Here is a 16,181-nt window from a genome sequence, read left to right as displayed (position 1 = left end):
TTATATTGAAGAGCAAGCATAGAATCATGACGTACGTAAAAAAATCCCTATTTATAATGAACTTCATTGCACGCTCCTTTCTTGTAATTTCTTCTTATTTTAAGTTTTTTTACTAAAAAAATAAAATGATGTGTTCTTCTGGCCTCCAGCAACCACATTTCTTCTATAAATTGATTAGCCTCGTTGTTACTCCATTCACATTCAGCAACGAGAAGCACCGTCAGGAACCATGAGCAATATTCCCATTTTGCCCCTCTTCTACTTCCTCCTCCTTTCTTTCCCACGAAACCACGAGCCGCGAGTCCTGATCCAGTACTTGACACCTCAGGCAAAGAGCTCCGACCGGGTGTCCCATACCAGATCCTTCCGGCCACCGGAGGCTCTTTTACTCTGGCCGCCTATCAAAACGACACCTGTCCCCTTGTGGTTGTCCATGTCCAACAGAAAGCTGATTCCCTCAAGTTACCGCCGGTAACATTCTCACCCGCTAATCCTGCTGCCCGTGTGATTCAAACCTCCACAAATCTGAACTTCAAGTTCTCCACAACATCGTCGTCGTCGAAACCCTGCGGGAGCTCGATGGTGTGGAGGCTTGAAAAGGATTACTGAAGCCCGATTTATCGGCATGGACGGCGTTGAAGGAAACCCTGGCATGAACACCTTCGTGAACTGGTTCATGATCGAGAAATCATCTGGCGGCGGTAAAAGCGGCGGCGCCTATAAGCTCAAGTTCTGTCCCACTGAAATCTGCAAATGCTCCGTTGTGTGCAGCGATCTCGGCATTTATGATGCAGATGACAAGAAAAGGTATCTGGGTCTGGCCGACAAGCTCGAACCGATCAGTGTTGTGTTCAAGTGAGCGACCTAGATAGCTCTCTATAGTTATTATAATTATTAGCTTATGATAAATAATGATGTTGGTAACTTAATTAAGCCTATTTAGCAGCTGATCATCTCGTTTGAGAATTGAATTTAATTTACTATAACGCAGAGCTCCCATTAAGTAGAATTTATTCTACTGGGAGTTCATTGTGCTCTCAAGTACCTCAAAGGAGTGATTTCGATGCCACTAATAATCCTAGTTTTTGTACTGTTCCTTGTAACCTTTTCTTTTTAACTAATAATCTAACTGACAACATTGTCGAAAAGAAAGGTGCCACCACTAATGATACGAATTTGAAGAAGAAAAAGTTGACCTGCTTCGTCACATGATAAAAGGGGAAGAAAAACGCGTGTATGTAGTGTGTGACTCCTTAATATATCCGATTATTAATATAAAAGCTTCTTTAACTTTATTTTTAATCCTAATTATAATATTCAATTTATTTTGTTTTATTTATCTATTTTTTTAAGCTAGTCCTTATAATAATAATAGTTCTAGCCAACACTTATTTAGTATGAATAACTAACTTAACTAGTTTTTTTAACCTATTAAAATTAATCAACTAGCTCTTGTATTAAAGACCGCAAGTAGTATTTGTCTGCGTTCATTTTTTCCTGTGTGCCTCTGTGTGTGTTTTTATTTTATACAATTCATGTGAATATGTTAATACCAAGTTCAAGTTCAAGTTCAAGACGTGGCAGGTGGCGATAAGTTTAATTTGATGATCATTTGCCTCTGTGTGTATTTTGTTGTTGTAAACTGAATAATGGTCCACCTTTTTTTCCTGTTATGCTCTACAATTTGTTGATGAATAAAATAATATTATATTATCCCGATAATTGTTACTAAAATAATTATTTAATTATTATGAATTAAATTATATATCTTTTTTTGTGTACAAAAATTATATATCTTAATGATCAATTAAATTAGAGCTAGTAATAAAGCACATCTGTGAGTTGGAGGTTGGCCCACATTAAGATATAATTCTAGCAGGTTGCGCTAAAAACACCCCCGCCTAATGCCAACCCAAGCTTTCCAGACCACCAACCTTTTTTCTTCTTTATTTTCCCCATTTTTCTGTTGGCATGAATTATCCCCCGCGGGAGCCGGGAGGCGCATGAGAAATTTAATTTAATCAAAGTAGAAATTCAAATCAAGCAGAAAATTAACCCACAAAATAAATTCAGAAAAAGAAAATAATAGAAAATTCAGGCAGAAAAATAATATAAAAATGAAACTTGGTCAAACTACAAACTTGCTACGCCTAAAAAAAAAAAACAAACTGAAGAAGAACGAGAGACACATTAATCATGGGAGAACACAAACTCATAGGCCAGGTACTCGCATGGTGTGGAACTCTAATCGAAGTATATCAAAATCAAATAAAAACTCAACTTTAACTCAAAATCAATGCATATTTAGTTGTCGCCACGAGTCATGAGTTATGAACATTTTATCTTACTTTTTAGATTATGTGTATTGCATTAGAACCCCACTTATTATTAGCCATGATAAGTAATGGCGGTACGCGCTTGAGTACGAAGAAGAAGAAGTAGGATCATGACACACTCACCTTATATAGTTGAGGGGTTTGACTTGGTTAATTATGATTAAATTAATTATTTTTGGATTTTTATCTTTTATTTTTACATCTTTATGTGATCTATGCTCCCAAAAATTTAGAAGTTTTTAATCTTTCTATTTGTTCATGGAGGATTTGTCCTTAACTCAGAACTAATGTTACATTTGGTAAGAAGCGTTGAAAATGAGGGATTGGAATTGGGATTGTAATTAAGAAAATCTATTAACAGAGTATTTAGTATAAGAGATTGCTTCTTATATGGGATTAGCCAAACCCATATATGTGGGATTGGAGAATACTATGGGGGAAAAAGGTATTCCTCAATCTCATCTCTAGGGGTTTGCCTAATTTCATATAACAAGCAATTACCCATGCTAAATACTATTTTAATAATTTTTTCAATTACAATCACAATCCTAATCCCTTATTTTTAACTCTTCCTACCAAACAAGACCTAAATGATTTGGTCATCAATCAAGCCTAATATAAAGGTGTTTTGTTCTGACCTGGATTTGTTTGACATGACTTTTTTAGACTGCACCCGTTTTTTTCGGTCTTTTTACTTGTTTGCAAAACAATTTCGATCCATCCTGCTGACATAATTTTCCGAGAGTTTGGAGCGAGCTTGGAAAATTCTGACACAGAGAGCCTTAAACACAATAAGATGTGGGCCTTCTTATACTGATTGCATGGTCTCTTTCAGATTATGAAAATTTATTGCTTTTTAGATTTGATTTGGATTAAAAGTTTGGTTTGTATAAATTGTCTTTTTTACATTACCAGAGTCATTAACTTTAATGCTTGTTTAGAATGGCAGTAGGATCCATTAAAAAGTTTTTTAATGAAATAAAGTGCGAGAAAAATTTTATTTCCACTTACATGAATATGTTTATAAACACTTAATATATAAGCAGCTGCAAACAAGTCCTTACTTTATTTAAATATTGTGATTTGCTCATATTGTCTTCTATTATTACGTTTAGGATTATAAATATAATTAAATAATTTTTTGTGCCCCTGTTCTCTTCTCCCCATTATTTTGCATTGATGCTAGTGATTACAGGATAGTGCAAGAAGTGGATTGATGAGTCATGAAACAATATATAGCACCAGGATGATAAAGTGCATCGTGCCTTGTTGTGTGGGTAATGTGGCAAATTGTGATGCTTTAGATCAAGTAAATTAAACGGTTATGTGTGTGTATATATGCTACTTCCATTCTTTAATATAAGAGTTAGTTGACTAATTTAAGTAGATTAAGAAAATTTGTTAAGTTAGTTTTTGTAATAAATATGTGTTGTCTTTCCTAGAATGCCCTTACTAATCATGTGTATTAGCTAGAACTATCATTTGATGGATCTTAACATGTACAACTACTATAAGAGTCATTTTTTATAAAAAAAAAGGATAAATATGATAGACAAAGTGGATTGAAATATTATATTTATGACCAAATTGAAAGTCAAATTAGATCTTATACTCATTGACTAATATGAGTAAATTAAGAAAACTAGTTAAGTTAATTATTTGTAATAAATAGATGTTGTCTTTCCTAAAATACCATTGTCAATCAAGTGTATTAGTTAAAACTGCTATTATTATAAGGACTATCTTAAAAAAAAGAATATATATGAGAGACAAAGTGGATTGAAGTTTTATATTTATGACCAAAATAAAAATCAAACAAGTTTTTATATTAAAGACCAAAGCCAGAGCTAGTAGTAATTTGACTATCAATTGGACACTTCTCAAAAGCAATTCTAATCATATTGTGTTTCGTTTTTGACTTTTGATATATTTCCATGTAGTTATTTCTAATAATTATTACATCCTGTTTTTAATATAAAAACTCGTTTGACTTTTATTTGGTTTGATTTTAAATATAAAACTTCGATATACTTTGTTATCATATATCTTTTTTTTTTAGAGAGTCATTATAATAATAATAATTCTAGCCAATATACTTGATTAGTAAGAATATTTTAAGAAAGACAACACCTATTTATTGTAAATAACTAACTTAATTAATTTTTTAAATTTATTTAAATTAATCAACTAACTTTTACATTAAGAACAAGAGGTAATATTATAGTAACAATCATTGGGAGAATATTATTTTATTCATCACACACATATTTATACATTGTATATGCACGCGCCGCAGCCCTGCAAATGGAATAATGTCAGATTATTTTATATTGAGTTGACAATAAAAAAGTACGAGGAAGAAAAAATAATAAGGTGATGCGAACAAAAATTGTTGTCGGCCGGCAATGGAATATTAAAAACAGCTAATTAGTTTCCAATTGTTTGGGTAAAACCGTAAAAACAACTCAACAAGGCAAATGAATGAATGATGATTATCAAAATTGGAGATTGAACGATTTTTTTTCCATTGCGGACACCGCGTAATTCTATACTCTATATTCCATAACACCCAAAAAAAAAACGTTTCAGTCCAAAAAAAACACAAGAAAAACTTGCATGCACAAATATTATTAATAATATTTATCAACACATTTTCCTACTTCTATCACCTCAATTAGTATATATAAGCATGGGGCATTTTTTTTTCACCCTCTTTTTTCAAATTGCTATTGTTAGATGTTGTTGGTGGTGCGATTCTTGATTGGAGTGCTCAAATTTCAATTTAATGCTTGACAGATTGTTGAGATGAAAGGTGGAGAAAAATTGAAAAAATGGAGGGGAAGGAAAGTGGAGAGAATCAAACTCCACTATTAACGGGATTCATCAACTCTGATTAATTAATTAATTATTAGCTCCAATCATTAGTATAAAAGATACTTGAGTAATTTTGAATATTAAAAAAAACTAGTTAAGTTAATTATTCTAGCATACATGTATCCTTGTTTTTTTAAAATTATCTTATTTAATCATGTGTATTCAAATTATCTATTTATTACAAGCCTCCTAATATATGCAATTAATAATTAAGAAAAGTTATAAACTTGGGAAGCAAAGTAAACTATAATTTTATATTTAGAATCAAAGTGAAACTTTTATCAGTTGGTTTAGCTCCTATATTTGGCACCTAGGACGAAAGAGGCAGTATATTATACTACATCATTATATTAAAATTTATAAATTCTCAGACGACATAAACCGCTGCTAAACAAGGTTTAATTAAGTGATCACCAACATTATTTATCACTAGTTATAAGTATGAATTAGCTCGCCCTCTTAAACACAACGCTGATCGGTTCGACCTTGTCGGCCAGACCCAGATACCGTTTCTTGTCATCTGCAACAAAAATGCCAAGATCGCTGCACGTGACGGAGCATTTGCAGACTTCCGTTGGGCAAAACCTGAGCTTATAGGCGCCGCCGCTTTTACCGTCGGAAGATAATTTCTCGATCTTGAACCAGTTCACGAAGGTGTTTACGTTAGGATTTCCTTCAACGCCGTCTGTGCTAATAAATCTGGCTTCCGTTATCCTTTTCAGCAGCCTCCACACCATTGAGCTCCCACAGGGTTTCGACGACGTCGTAGAGAACTTTACGTTCACGTTCGTGGAGGTTTGAACCACATGGGCGCTCGGATCAGCCGGCAAGAATGTTACCGGCGGGAACTTGAGGGAATCAGCTTTCTGTGACTGGGCATGGACGACCACAAGGGGACAGGTGTCGTTCTGATAGCCGGCGAGAGTAAAAGAGCCTCCGGTAGCCGGAAGAATTTGGTATTGGACACCGGGTTGGAGCTCTTTGCCTGAAGTGTCAAGCACTGGATCCGAACTCGCAGCTCTTAAGGACAGTAGTTTCGCGGGGAAGGAAAGAAGTAAGAAGAAGAGGATGGGAAGAATTGGGATACTACTCATGGTTCGGGATGTTCCTTGTTGCTGCTGTGAATTAATGGAGGAACAACGAGGTCTAATTTATAGAAGGAAGGAATGCGGTTTCGCTGGACTCCGGAGAAGATAATATTATTTTATTATTTAAATATAAGCTCTTAAAATAAAAGGTGAATGGCAAATAGAGACCGTACTGTACCATGAATCTTATTATAACTAGGGATCTTAAAGTCCTGAAATTAACTTCTGTCATTTTCTAGAAATAAAAAGTGTCACGATCTAAATATCCCTTAAAATTGATGGTTGAATTTGTAACTAATATTTGTAATTTTTTTATGCGTAAATTGCAAATATTTTTTATGAACAATTGTTAATAATATCAGGTATGGCAACTTGGATTTAACTAATTTTGATTAATTACATATTTGATAAAATACTGACAAAAATGTTATGATAAAAATTTCATTAAAATTAGCTGAACAGTAAAGATGTAAATATTTTTTAACATTTATATAAAAAGTTAAGTGAAAAGTAGCAAAGAGATCACAGAATATTTTTTTTTGGCCCCCAAATTGTGGCCCCACATATATCTTAATTATCTGTTTTTTTCTTGCCACATATCTTAAACATGAATATAATGGAGATTGATCCGTGTTGACAGTATATAAGTTAAACTTTGTAGTGAAAATTATATTACAAAATATATCTTACGGCTATGACAGAGGGAGCATATAAGTAAACTACTAAAATTCATAAATAATTGGTAATGGATGTACTTCTTTTCTTAGAAAAATATATTTTTGATAGTGGTAATAGTGGAGCTTTAAGAAAAGAATATATTTTCATGAAGATTCAGAGATCACAAAGATATGATTCTTCGTATATAAAAGTTCCCTAAGGAATATTTGGATACTTGTTTCATATAGTTGTGTGTGTGTGTGTGTAGTGGATTTAGCAGGCGTTTGTTTAACTTAATTAGTGTTTATTTCGCAAGTACGTACATCAACTTTAATATATTGCATTTCTGTGATCCGTTCCACATCATCCCAATTACCCAAAGCACAAACCTTTTCACATTTAAATATTGTCGTTCCATTTTAGCATTAATTAGCCAAGCCTCACAGGAGTTTCTCAAAAAAATTTAACCTATAGCTACTATCTCAACCAAGTCCTCCAATTCAACCTAGAAGTATTGTTTTCTTTTTACCTTTTTGGCTAAGTGCAGGCGCACTAGATAAGGATTGCAGTGGAGAGAAAGGAGATGCTAAAAAAGAAAGCATGATTGGACTTGGAACCACTCAATAATTTCAGTTGAGAAATTTCTTCAAATCAACACTTGTGCGGGCACCAGCTAATCTTTGTGTGTGTGTGTTTGTCCATGTGTCTATTATATATGGAATTAACTTATAAAAAGCCAAAAACATATTAACATCAGTTGAGGGGCATGTTAATCTACTCCATAATTAATATCTTTATGAACAGAGGCAGCTTCAGTGCTCACTGGGGGTGTTCCTCACCCATCTGGATCATTCAAGAACATTTCAAATTTAAATTTTTTTTTCATATTTTTTATTTTAATAGATGTAGATTTTAGGATAAACATAAAAATTATAAATTATAGATCTCACCGCGGGTCAAAATCTTATTAAAATAAACAGCCAGAACCAAACCCTAACGGCTTTATAAACAGAAACCCACCTCACTGTAAACCTATCTTAGCAGTACGAGCAGAACCAATATATATTCCACTGTGTCCAATAACTCAAAGACAAAACTTTCAACGGGGCAAGTTTTGGGCGAATATAAACTGAATTTTAGTGGCCGGCTTCATGGTTTTAGAGCGTTAAGATCGTATAACAATTTATTATGAACGCTTGTGTGCCGGTGGACTTAGCTGGGTATTGATGAAGTTAATCATTTATGGCTTGAGTTAGAATATCTATTACTCCCTTCGTTCCTTATTATAAGAGACGAATAACCGAATTGCGTTGATAAAAAAACAGTTAAAATTAGTTAAGAACAATCAATTTATAAAAAGTATAATTTTTTTTCAAAAATGCCCTCATTAATAAAGAGAGAGAGCATTAGAGAGAACAATTAAATTATTAAAAGAAAGAGAAGTGGGAGGGAGGGAGAGTGTGAGTTGGAGACGATAAATATGGGTAAAATAGGAGATCAACACAAAAAAGTAGAGACAACTTTTAAGTGTCTTTTATATATAGGAACATGCCATAAGCATCAAATATCTCTTATAATAAGGAACGAAGGGAGTATTTCTTAAATATGGAGTAATACATTTAGGAACAACTCGCATCTTTGTAACATTAAAAAAACCAAACAAACTAGCAAGGAGACATGCAATAACTAATCAATCCTCAATTTATGCAAGCTTCAATTTATACTATTTATGAGAAACATTATTCATCATGAACTTTATTGTTGATGAAATGGTCTTCAGGCTCGCAGAAACTGCAATGTCCTTCTAAAGACAACATAGAAATTGAACTTTGTAAGGAGTATCACTGAGCGCAAGACGCCGGTTTCCATGGCTGTCGACGTATATGCCAATATCTCTGCACTGAACCTTACATGTACTGCACACACTTGGACAGTAAACAAACTTATAACTATCTTCATACTTCTCAATCTTGATCCAATCTCTCAGTGTTTGCCTCCCAGGATTCCCCACAACCCCACCTGTCGTCACGAACCGCTGTCCCGTGGTATTATTGTAATCGTCGATCTTCCAAACGTTGGACTGAGGACAACCTGTGTTAGCAGAGAACATGACGTTGAGATCAGTGGAGACGCGAACCCGACCTTTCTTGGAATTAACGGGTGTAAACGACACGCCTAGGCCAGGATCGTCCACCACCGCCACGACGTCAAGTGGGCACTTTTCTCCGATGCTTGCAAGAGAAAGCCCGCCGCCGCCAGGGGGCTGGGGAGCTGGAAGTACGACGTAACCGACGCCTGCTCGGAGCTTATTGCCGGAAGTATCGATCACTGGCTCAGGCGCTGCATCAGCGGCTCCGAGCAGTGGCTCTGTGCTCAAGGTGAATACAAGGACGAATAATGCAGCCAATAATGTGAACTTCATTATTCTTTGATCTGAATGCTTCCGAAGTCGGAGGTTTGTGTTGAGTTTGGTTAGTGATGAGAGATGAAGAGAATTAATAGGGCATGAATTTATATAGGGTAGAGCGTCGTCGGAATCCATGGTCTTGTGCATGCATTAATTGAATGATGGTCAATGATTTCGACTATTATATAAATACCATTGGCAGAAGGATAAAGCCTTGTATGTGTTTGTTTGCTTCATATCAAGTTGCTTCATTCATAATCCTTTTCAAGCTTTTCCGCTCTTCTGCTGTACTGTTCAGTGACAGTGAGTCTCTCTCACCGCGTCCGGCTTATCAACAGTTCACCGGCCCTGTTCTAATTGCCACTAGTTATTTTTCATGATTTTCATACACCTTCTAATGTGTGCAATTTTATTTTATTTATTTTTCATTTATACCTAATTTTAAGTGAGAGTCTCTCTCACTTACACTCCTTTATAAAAATAAAGGTGTATTTGAAAAGAATATATAGGAATTTTTTTTTTATATAGGACTGGAAGGAGTACGATACAACACTTTTGTAAAATTATAATTATAATTATAATAGTAGTAATAAAAAATATAATAAATCGGGTTTTTTTTTTCAAAAAAAAAGTAATGTGTGGGAGAACACGTGCTATGTGTGATTTTTATTGGCTGGCCGATAAGAAGACAAGAAACTAAACCTATGGTCTGTGGATGAGGTGGATTACGGATACACAGTGCGCTATGTGTTTTTGAATAAGGGGAGTCTTCATTCGCTGTATTGACAGGCGCAGCTGTCACTTAACATGTGGTCAAAGGATGGACAAGGAAAAGTCAAAGATAGGCCCAATACTGGGCCCATGTCTGTGGATAGACAGACCCAAAACGAATCTTTGCTGAAAACGGTCAAGTGCTTGGACATAAAAACCGAGGATGAATGGCGTATAAAAGAAAAAAGAAAACAAAAAAGACGGGAGGATGGATTCATTCCTTTTTAAGCCTGAAGGGTGGATTCATTCATCATAAAGAGAATCTTGCTGAGATTTTTAAAACTTCACATAGACTAGTGGTTATAATCTACTGAACTCTTTAATATAAGAATTATATAACTAATTTATATTTTAAAAATATTTCTATTAATCATGTACATGCATTAAAATTACAATTTCATTTTTAATATGTGCAATCATATAGGGATTGCAAAGGGAATTACAGGCAGGATCAAATTAAATCTTTTAGCTAGCTTTTATATTAAGAATTGAGTAGTATAGTAGTATATAAGCTTTCTTGCAACGGATAGTCATGAGTTTAATCCCACATAGTATCAAGTCATTAGCGCTTGTCTCTTTAATTTAAAAAGAAAAAGGAACGTTTGGCAGTATTTTGAAAAGGAAAGGAAGATTAACTTATTACTTGACAGGAAGACTTGAAGGTGTTGATAATTAGCCCTTGAAAACAGTGACAGCTTATGCCTTGGTAAATAGGGGTTTCATTTTCAAGAGATCGGTCGATAATATGCAATCATCCGCTTTTTATTTCAATGTCCATATTCTATTTAGACGATCTAAATTAATTATTTCTATATTTTTAATCTAAATATCATTTTTATAAGTTTTATAATAAGATAATTATTACATGTGTACTGTTATATATTTTCCCAAAATAAAATATAAAAATTTCAGTAAGAAAAGGGGGAAAAAAAAGACAGGAAACACACAATGGGGGCAATAATACTTGCTTATTTATTTATTGTTTTATCTGCAACGGCAATATATAAATAGTACAGTGTTCCTCTAAGGGCAAATTACATTTCAATAGTGATGAACTTGTTATTGATGAAACGATCTTCCGGCTAACTGAAACTGAACTTTATATATGACGAAAGCATATCAGAGAAATTGAATTTTGTAAGGCACATCACTAAGGGCCAGATGCTCGTATCCATGGCTATCAATGTAAGTCCCAACATCTTTGCACTGAACCTTACAGGTTCCGCACACAGTTGGGCAGTAAACCAACTTATAAGCATCTTCATACTTCTCAATCTTGAACCAGTTCCTCACTGTTTGCCGACCAGGATTCCCCACAACCCCACCCGTCGTCACGAAGTACTGTCCGGTGGTATTGTCGTAGTCATCGAGCCTCCACACGTTGGACGAGTGAGGACAACCTGTGTGTGTACCAACAGAGAACTTGATGTTCAGATCAGTAGAGACATGAATCTCACCTTTCTTGGGGTCAATGGGTATGAACAATGATGGTAGGCTCGGATCCTCTTGCACGGTAATTACGTCAGGTGGGCACTTTTTTCCGATTCTTAAAACCTCAAGCCCGCCGCTTGGGGGAGCGGGAACTGGAATTATGTAGTAACTGCGACCTGGTCGGAGCTTTGTGCCGCCGGAATCGAGAACTGGTTCCGGTTCTGCATTGGCTGCTCCTCCAAGCAGTGGCTCAATGCTCAAGGCAAAGAGAAGAACGAATGCTACCAACGTACGTGTGATCTTCATTCTTTGATATCAAACAAGCTTTCTATTTTCGGTTTGGTTATTGATGGGAGAGGATCAGAGAACTAAGCATGAATTTATAGTGGGCGGAATCCTGCATGGACAAAACTTGGACTGGACAGTGGTCAAGGATTTCGAGCTATACAATTGGCAATATGGATAAACTCGGTGTCGATATGAAGTTGCTTCCAGAAGCCTTAGAATTTATTAGAAAGCGCATTCGCCTTTGTCGTCTTACTTGGCCTCTATCTTTGGTTTTATTCGCGAGAAGCCCACCGGCTTTGACTAACACACAGATATATAAATATACTTGAAGAGTGCAATTTGCAAAATCTATTAATTGTTACCGCCTACCTTTCTCCTCTGGTTCATGACTTCCTTTTGTAACGATGAATGGAACTTGGACAATGAAATGAGGTGTCCAATCTCGAGCAATCACTACAAAAACAGTGAAGTGTATCAAGGAAATTACATTTCATCATCGCTAATTCATTGAAATTCTGTTACGATTTCCATCCCTAAAATAATTAGTTTGCATTTTGAAGCTTAAAATTAAGTTTAAATTAAGTAGTTAATTACTGATCTCAGTTGAACAAAAGTCGTCCTGAAAAGATAATATGATTTTCAAGAATTAAATCACAAATTATTTTTTTTTTGGAGCCATAGCATAGATACTTTTAGAGGCTATGGGAAAGTTCCAAGGGCTTAAATGAAGGAGAACACTAACAGGGATTTAAATGTAAAGTAAGAAAGGTTTGAATTAGAAAAAAGAATATGAAAAGGGTGTAGAAACCAAATCTTAGTTATTAGAAGTTTAGATTACTTAAATGTAAATAAATATCATGAAATTTCAGAATACTATCGGAGATTGAAAAGGGAACTAGAAAACATATGAAGTTAGGAAAATGATTGTATGCTACTACCTCCTGTTTTAATATAAAATCTACAAGACTAATTTAAAGATATTAAGATAGTTAGATAAATTACTTTAAAATATTACTCCTCCGGTCCTAAATGTAAGACCCTTATACACACACATATAAGGGTCTTACATTTAGGACCGGAGGAGTATTTTTTTACAAACTAATTTATTTAGCTTATAAACTGATTATAAGCTAATGATTTATATAAATATTTGAGACAGATTATATTACATATGCTACAATAAGGTAATTTTTAGTTTTCTTGATTTTCTTAAATCAGTCAATTATATTGGTCTTATATTACCTTCGGTCCTCAATATAAGAGTTTGCTAACTAATTTGAATAGATTAAAAAAATTAATTGAGTTAGTTGTTTATAATAAATATGTATTCTTTTTCCTAAAATACTGTTATTAATCAAGTGCATTAGCATAGAACGACTATTTGATGAAATATTTAGCAATGTAATTACTACAAGAACTATCTTGGAAAAGATGAAAAAATAGTAGAAACAAAGGAGATTGAGTTTTATATTTAGAATCAAATTCAACGTGAAATTATTTCTTGTATTGAGGACCGAAAGTAGTGTTAAGGACCAAAGGTAGTATTTTTTTTTTTTTAAGAAAAACTCTTCAGAGGTAATGAAGAGGATTACATGAATGACAAGTTATGTGAAATCAATTGTGTAATTTTTGAAGGTTTTGGGTCTTACAAGTCCCATTTGATATGAAGCGTTGAAAATGATGGACAGGGATTGAAATTATAATTGAAAAAAATAATTAAAATAGTGTTTAACATAAGTAATGACTTGTTAAATGAGATTAGACAAACCCATAGCGGTGGGATTAGAGAATACCACTTTCCCCCATGGTGTTCCAAAATCCTACATACATGTATTTAATTAATCCTATATAACAAATAATTTCTTATGCTAAATACTCTTTTAATAAATTTTGTCAATCTCAATCTCATTACCTACCCTTGATTTTTAATGCTTCCTACCAAACGGGATTGAGACAGATTTGGCTGCACATCTAATTTCATTGCCCATAATGGCTTCATATTTTATCTAGACAATCTAAATCATTTATAAAAATTTGTGAATTTTTTTTTTACTTTTTATAAGTGGATAGTAAGATAATTACTATATATGTGCATGTGTGTACTATATAGTCTCAAAATTAAAATATAAAAAAGTAAAAGATAAAAGGACACTTGCATGCATGGGCATAAAAAGCTCAACCAGCTTAATTATTTATTCGTTGTTTTATTAGTCGGAGATAGCAGGATATAGAAACCCAGCTGCTGGAGAAACCTATAAATTATACATCACTCTCGAACTTCTTGTTGATGGAGCAATCTTCAGGCTCTCTGAAACTGAACTTTGTACGGCGAATCGCTCAAAGCAAGACGCTGGTTTCCGTCGCTATCAACATATATCCCAATATCTTTGCACTGCACAGTACAGTAACTGCACACAGTTGGGCAGTACATCAACTTGTAACTATCTTCACACTTCTCAATCTTAAACCAACTGCTCACTGTTTGCCACCCTGGATTGCCGGTGACCCCACCCGTCGTCACGAACCACTGTCCGGCGGCATAATCGTAGTCGTCGAGCTTCCACACGTTGGACTGAGGACAATCTGTGTCTGCAGAGAACACGACGTTGAGATCAGTAGAGACACGAACGACGCCTTTCTTAGGGTTGACGGGTGTAAACGACAATGGTTGGCCGGAGTAGCCTTGGACAGCCACAACATCTAGTGGGCATTCTTCTCCTATGCTTGCAAGAGCAAGCCCACCGCCGTTTGCCGGAATTACGTAGTAATTGGCTCCTGCTCGGACCACTTTGCCGGAAGTATCAACAACTTGTTCCGGTGCGGCATTGGCGGCTCCGAGCAGTGGCTTTGTGGTGAAGACGAAGAGAAGGAAGAATGCTACAAATGTGATGTTCATTCTTTGATTTGAATGCTCACAAACTATAGCTTTCTTTTTGGTTTGATTGCTGATGGGAGATGATGAGAGAATTGAGCATGAATTTATAGTTACAGTGATGGTGGAGTCTATGGACTTGCTTGCACTTATTGTCAAGGATTTCGACTTATACGGTTGGCCGTAAGGATATAAACTCTTTCCATTTAAAGTTGCTTTCCATTGAAAGTAGTGTTTTCTCGCCATCTCCTGCCTAACAATGTTCTATTTTCTTTAGTTCATAAAGTTATTTTACACTATTTTATGAACTATGTATTGTATAGAACATAGGAAGCTCACACCTAAGTTTTACACGAAGTAATTTAATGAAATGTATGTCAAATTCCCTACAAGCAATAGGAAAGGTTATATATATATATATATATATATATATATGCGCATCTACATAAACACATTTATTTTTAATTTCTCGTCAAGAAGCTCCTGATTAGGTTTTTAAAGTTGAAAAAAATAGTAAAAAAAAAAACTGTCAAAATAAAAAAAATTGTAAATAAGGATACATGACATTACTAGTATAGGTTTTCACAACAATTTTTATGAATGGGTTCCTGTGCGTAATTTTTCTATTCAGTTGTCTTTTTTTGCAACTTTTCCCTTTAAAGTTCAATGATTAACTTTTTATTTTATTCTTGAAAGTTTTTCAATGAATAATCTTTAGGTCGATCGGGATCTAAACTTTTTCGTAACTTTTAAAGAAATAATTTTTTTGAACAAATAAATTGTCATGAGTCGAATAATGTTTACCGATATATTACAAATTAATAAACATATTAAATCATAAGATTGAACCTGCGTTGCTGACAAGGTTCTTGCCAGGTGCTTTTGTTTTCAGGCGACTGGCTGATAATGGCGATAGTTCAAGCATTGGGGATCGATGTTACTCTTAATTAGGCCATACTCATTTTATCTCATCAACTCAGTACTCAAAATACAAGATATGTTGAACATTTGTAATATTAAAATAGATTTTACATTAAACATCGGGATAGTGTCTATCTCTTGGGCATCACTAGCTGTTTCGCATTGGATTCTCAATTGCAAATTTAAGAGTTACATTTGAAACTTAAATCTCTTATTTTTTTAATAAGAACTTAAATGTCTTATTTATTTACTCCTGAATTTGTAGTTGTTTGACTTTATCCAGTTTATTTTTGAAAAAATTATACCTAAATCCTGAACCTATAAATGTTTTACTCCTTTAGTCCTTAACGTAGGACCTAATTATTGAGTTGATCTTAGTCCTAAATGTAAGATTTATTTTTTATATTTATTTATTTATTTTCTAAATTATCATTATTGATACTTTCTCAAGCATAATCAAGCAGGAGAGGAACGGAGGATATTAAAAAAAATGATTACGACGTTTTAGAAAAAACATGTCGTATTTCTTATAATTA

General features: G+C 34.3%; 4 protein-coding genes and 1 pseudogene across 4 annotated transcripts; 1 reads left to right on the top strand and 4 right to left on the bottom strand.

The window, feature by feature from the left end:
• The first annotated feature begins 205 nt into the window (after positions 1–205).
• LOC114742229 (kunitz trypsin inhibitor 2-like) lies at positions 206–859 on the top strand (annotated as a pseudogene).
• Positions 860–5,542: 4,683 nt separating this feature from the next.
• LOC114742233 (kunitz trypsin inhibitor 2-like) lies at positions 5,543–6,326 on the bottom strand. The gene has a single exon (XM_028930510.1). The coding sequence runs from the start codon at positions 6,302–6,304 to the stop codon at positions 5,657–5,659; it is 648 nt and encodes a 215-aa protein (XP_028786343.1). The 5' UTR covers positions 6,305–6,326; the 3' UTR covers positions 5,543–5,656.
• A 2,283-nt stretch (positions 6,327–8,609) lies between these two features.
• LOC114742228 (miraculin-like) lies at positions 8,610–9,402 on the bottom strand. The gene has a single exon (XM_028930507.1). The coding sequence runs from the start codon at positions 9,375–9,377 to the stop codon at positions 8,760–8,762; it is 618 nt and encodes a 205-aa protein (XP_028786340.1). The 5' UTR covers positions 9,378–9,402; the 3' UTR covers positions 8,610–8,759.
• A 1,686-nt stretch (positions 9,403–11,088) lies between these two features.
• Positions 11,089–11,870, bottom strand: LOC114742230 (miraculin-like). Its single transcript, XM_028930508.1, has one exon. The coding sequence runs from the start codon at positions 11,868–11,870 to the stop codon at positions 11,253–11,255; it is 618 nt and encodes a 205-aa protein (XP_028786341.1). The 3' UTR covers positions 11,089–11,252.
• A 2,170-nt stretch (positions 11,871–14,040) lies between these two features.
• On the bottom strand, positions 14,041–14,748 carry LOC114742232 (miraculin-like). Its single transcript, XM_028930509.1, has one exon. It carries the CDS (start codon positions 14,746–14,748, stop codon positions 14,152–14,154), a length of 597 nt encoding a protein of 198 aa, XP_028786342.1. The 3' UTR covers positions 14,041–14,151.
• Positions 14,749–16,181: the final 1,433 nt, after the last annotated feature.

This window comes from Neltuma alba, unplaced genomic scaffold (assembly GCF_004799145.2).
Source record: "Neltuma alba isolate B1F8T4 unplaced genomic scaffold, ASM479914v2 tig00003686_pilon, whole genome shotgun sequence".
Taxonomy (NCBI): Eukaryota; Viridiplantae; Streptophyta; class Magnoliopsida; order Fabales; family Fabaceae; genus Neltuma; species Neltuma alba.
The sequence above is the reverse complement of the archived record's forward strand: the minus strand, read 5'-3'. Positions and strand labels throughout refer to the sequence as shown.

Coding starts and splice junctions, on each gene's coding strand:
- LOC114742233 (XM_028930510.1), bottom strand. CDS start 6,304: ATGAGTAGTATCCCAATTCTTCCCATCCTCTTCTTCTTACTTCTTTCC.
- LOC114742228 (XM_028930507.1), bottom strand. CDS start 9,377: ATGAAGTTCACATTATTGGCTGCATTATTCGTCCTTGTATTCACCTTG.
- LOC114742230 (XM_028930508.1), bottom strand. CDS start 11,870: ATGAAGATCACACGTACGTTGGTAGCATTCGTTCTTCTCTTTGCCTTG.
- LOC114742232 (XM_028930509.1), bottom strand. CDS start 14,748: ATGAACATCACATTTGTAGCATTCTTCCTTCTCTTCGTCTTCACCACA.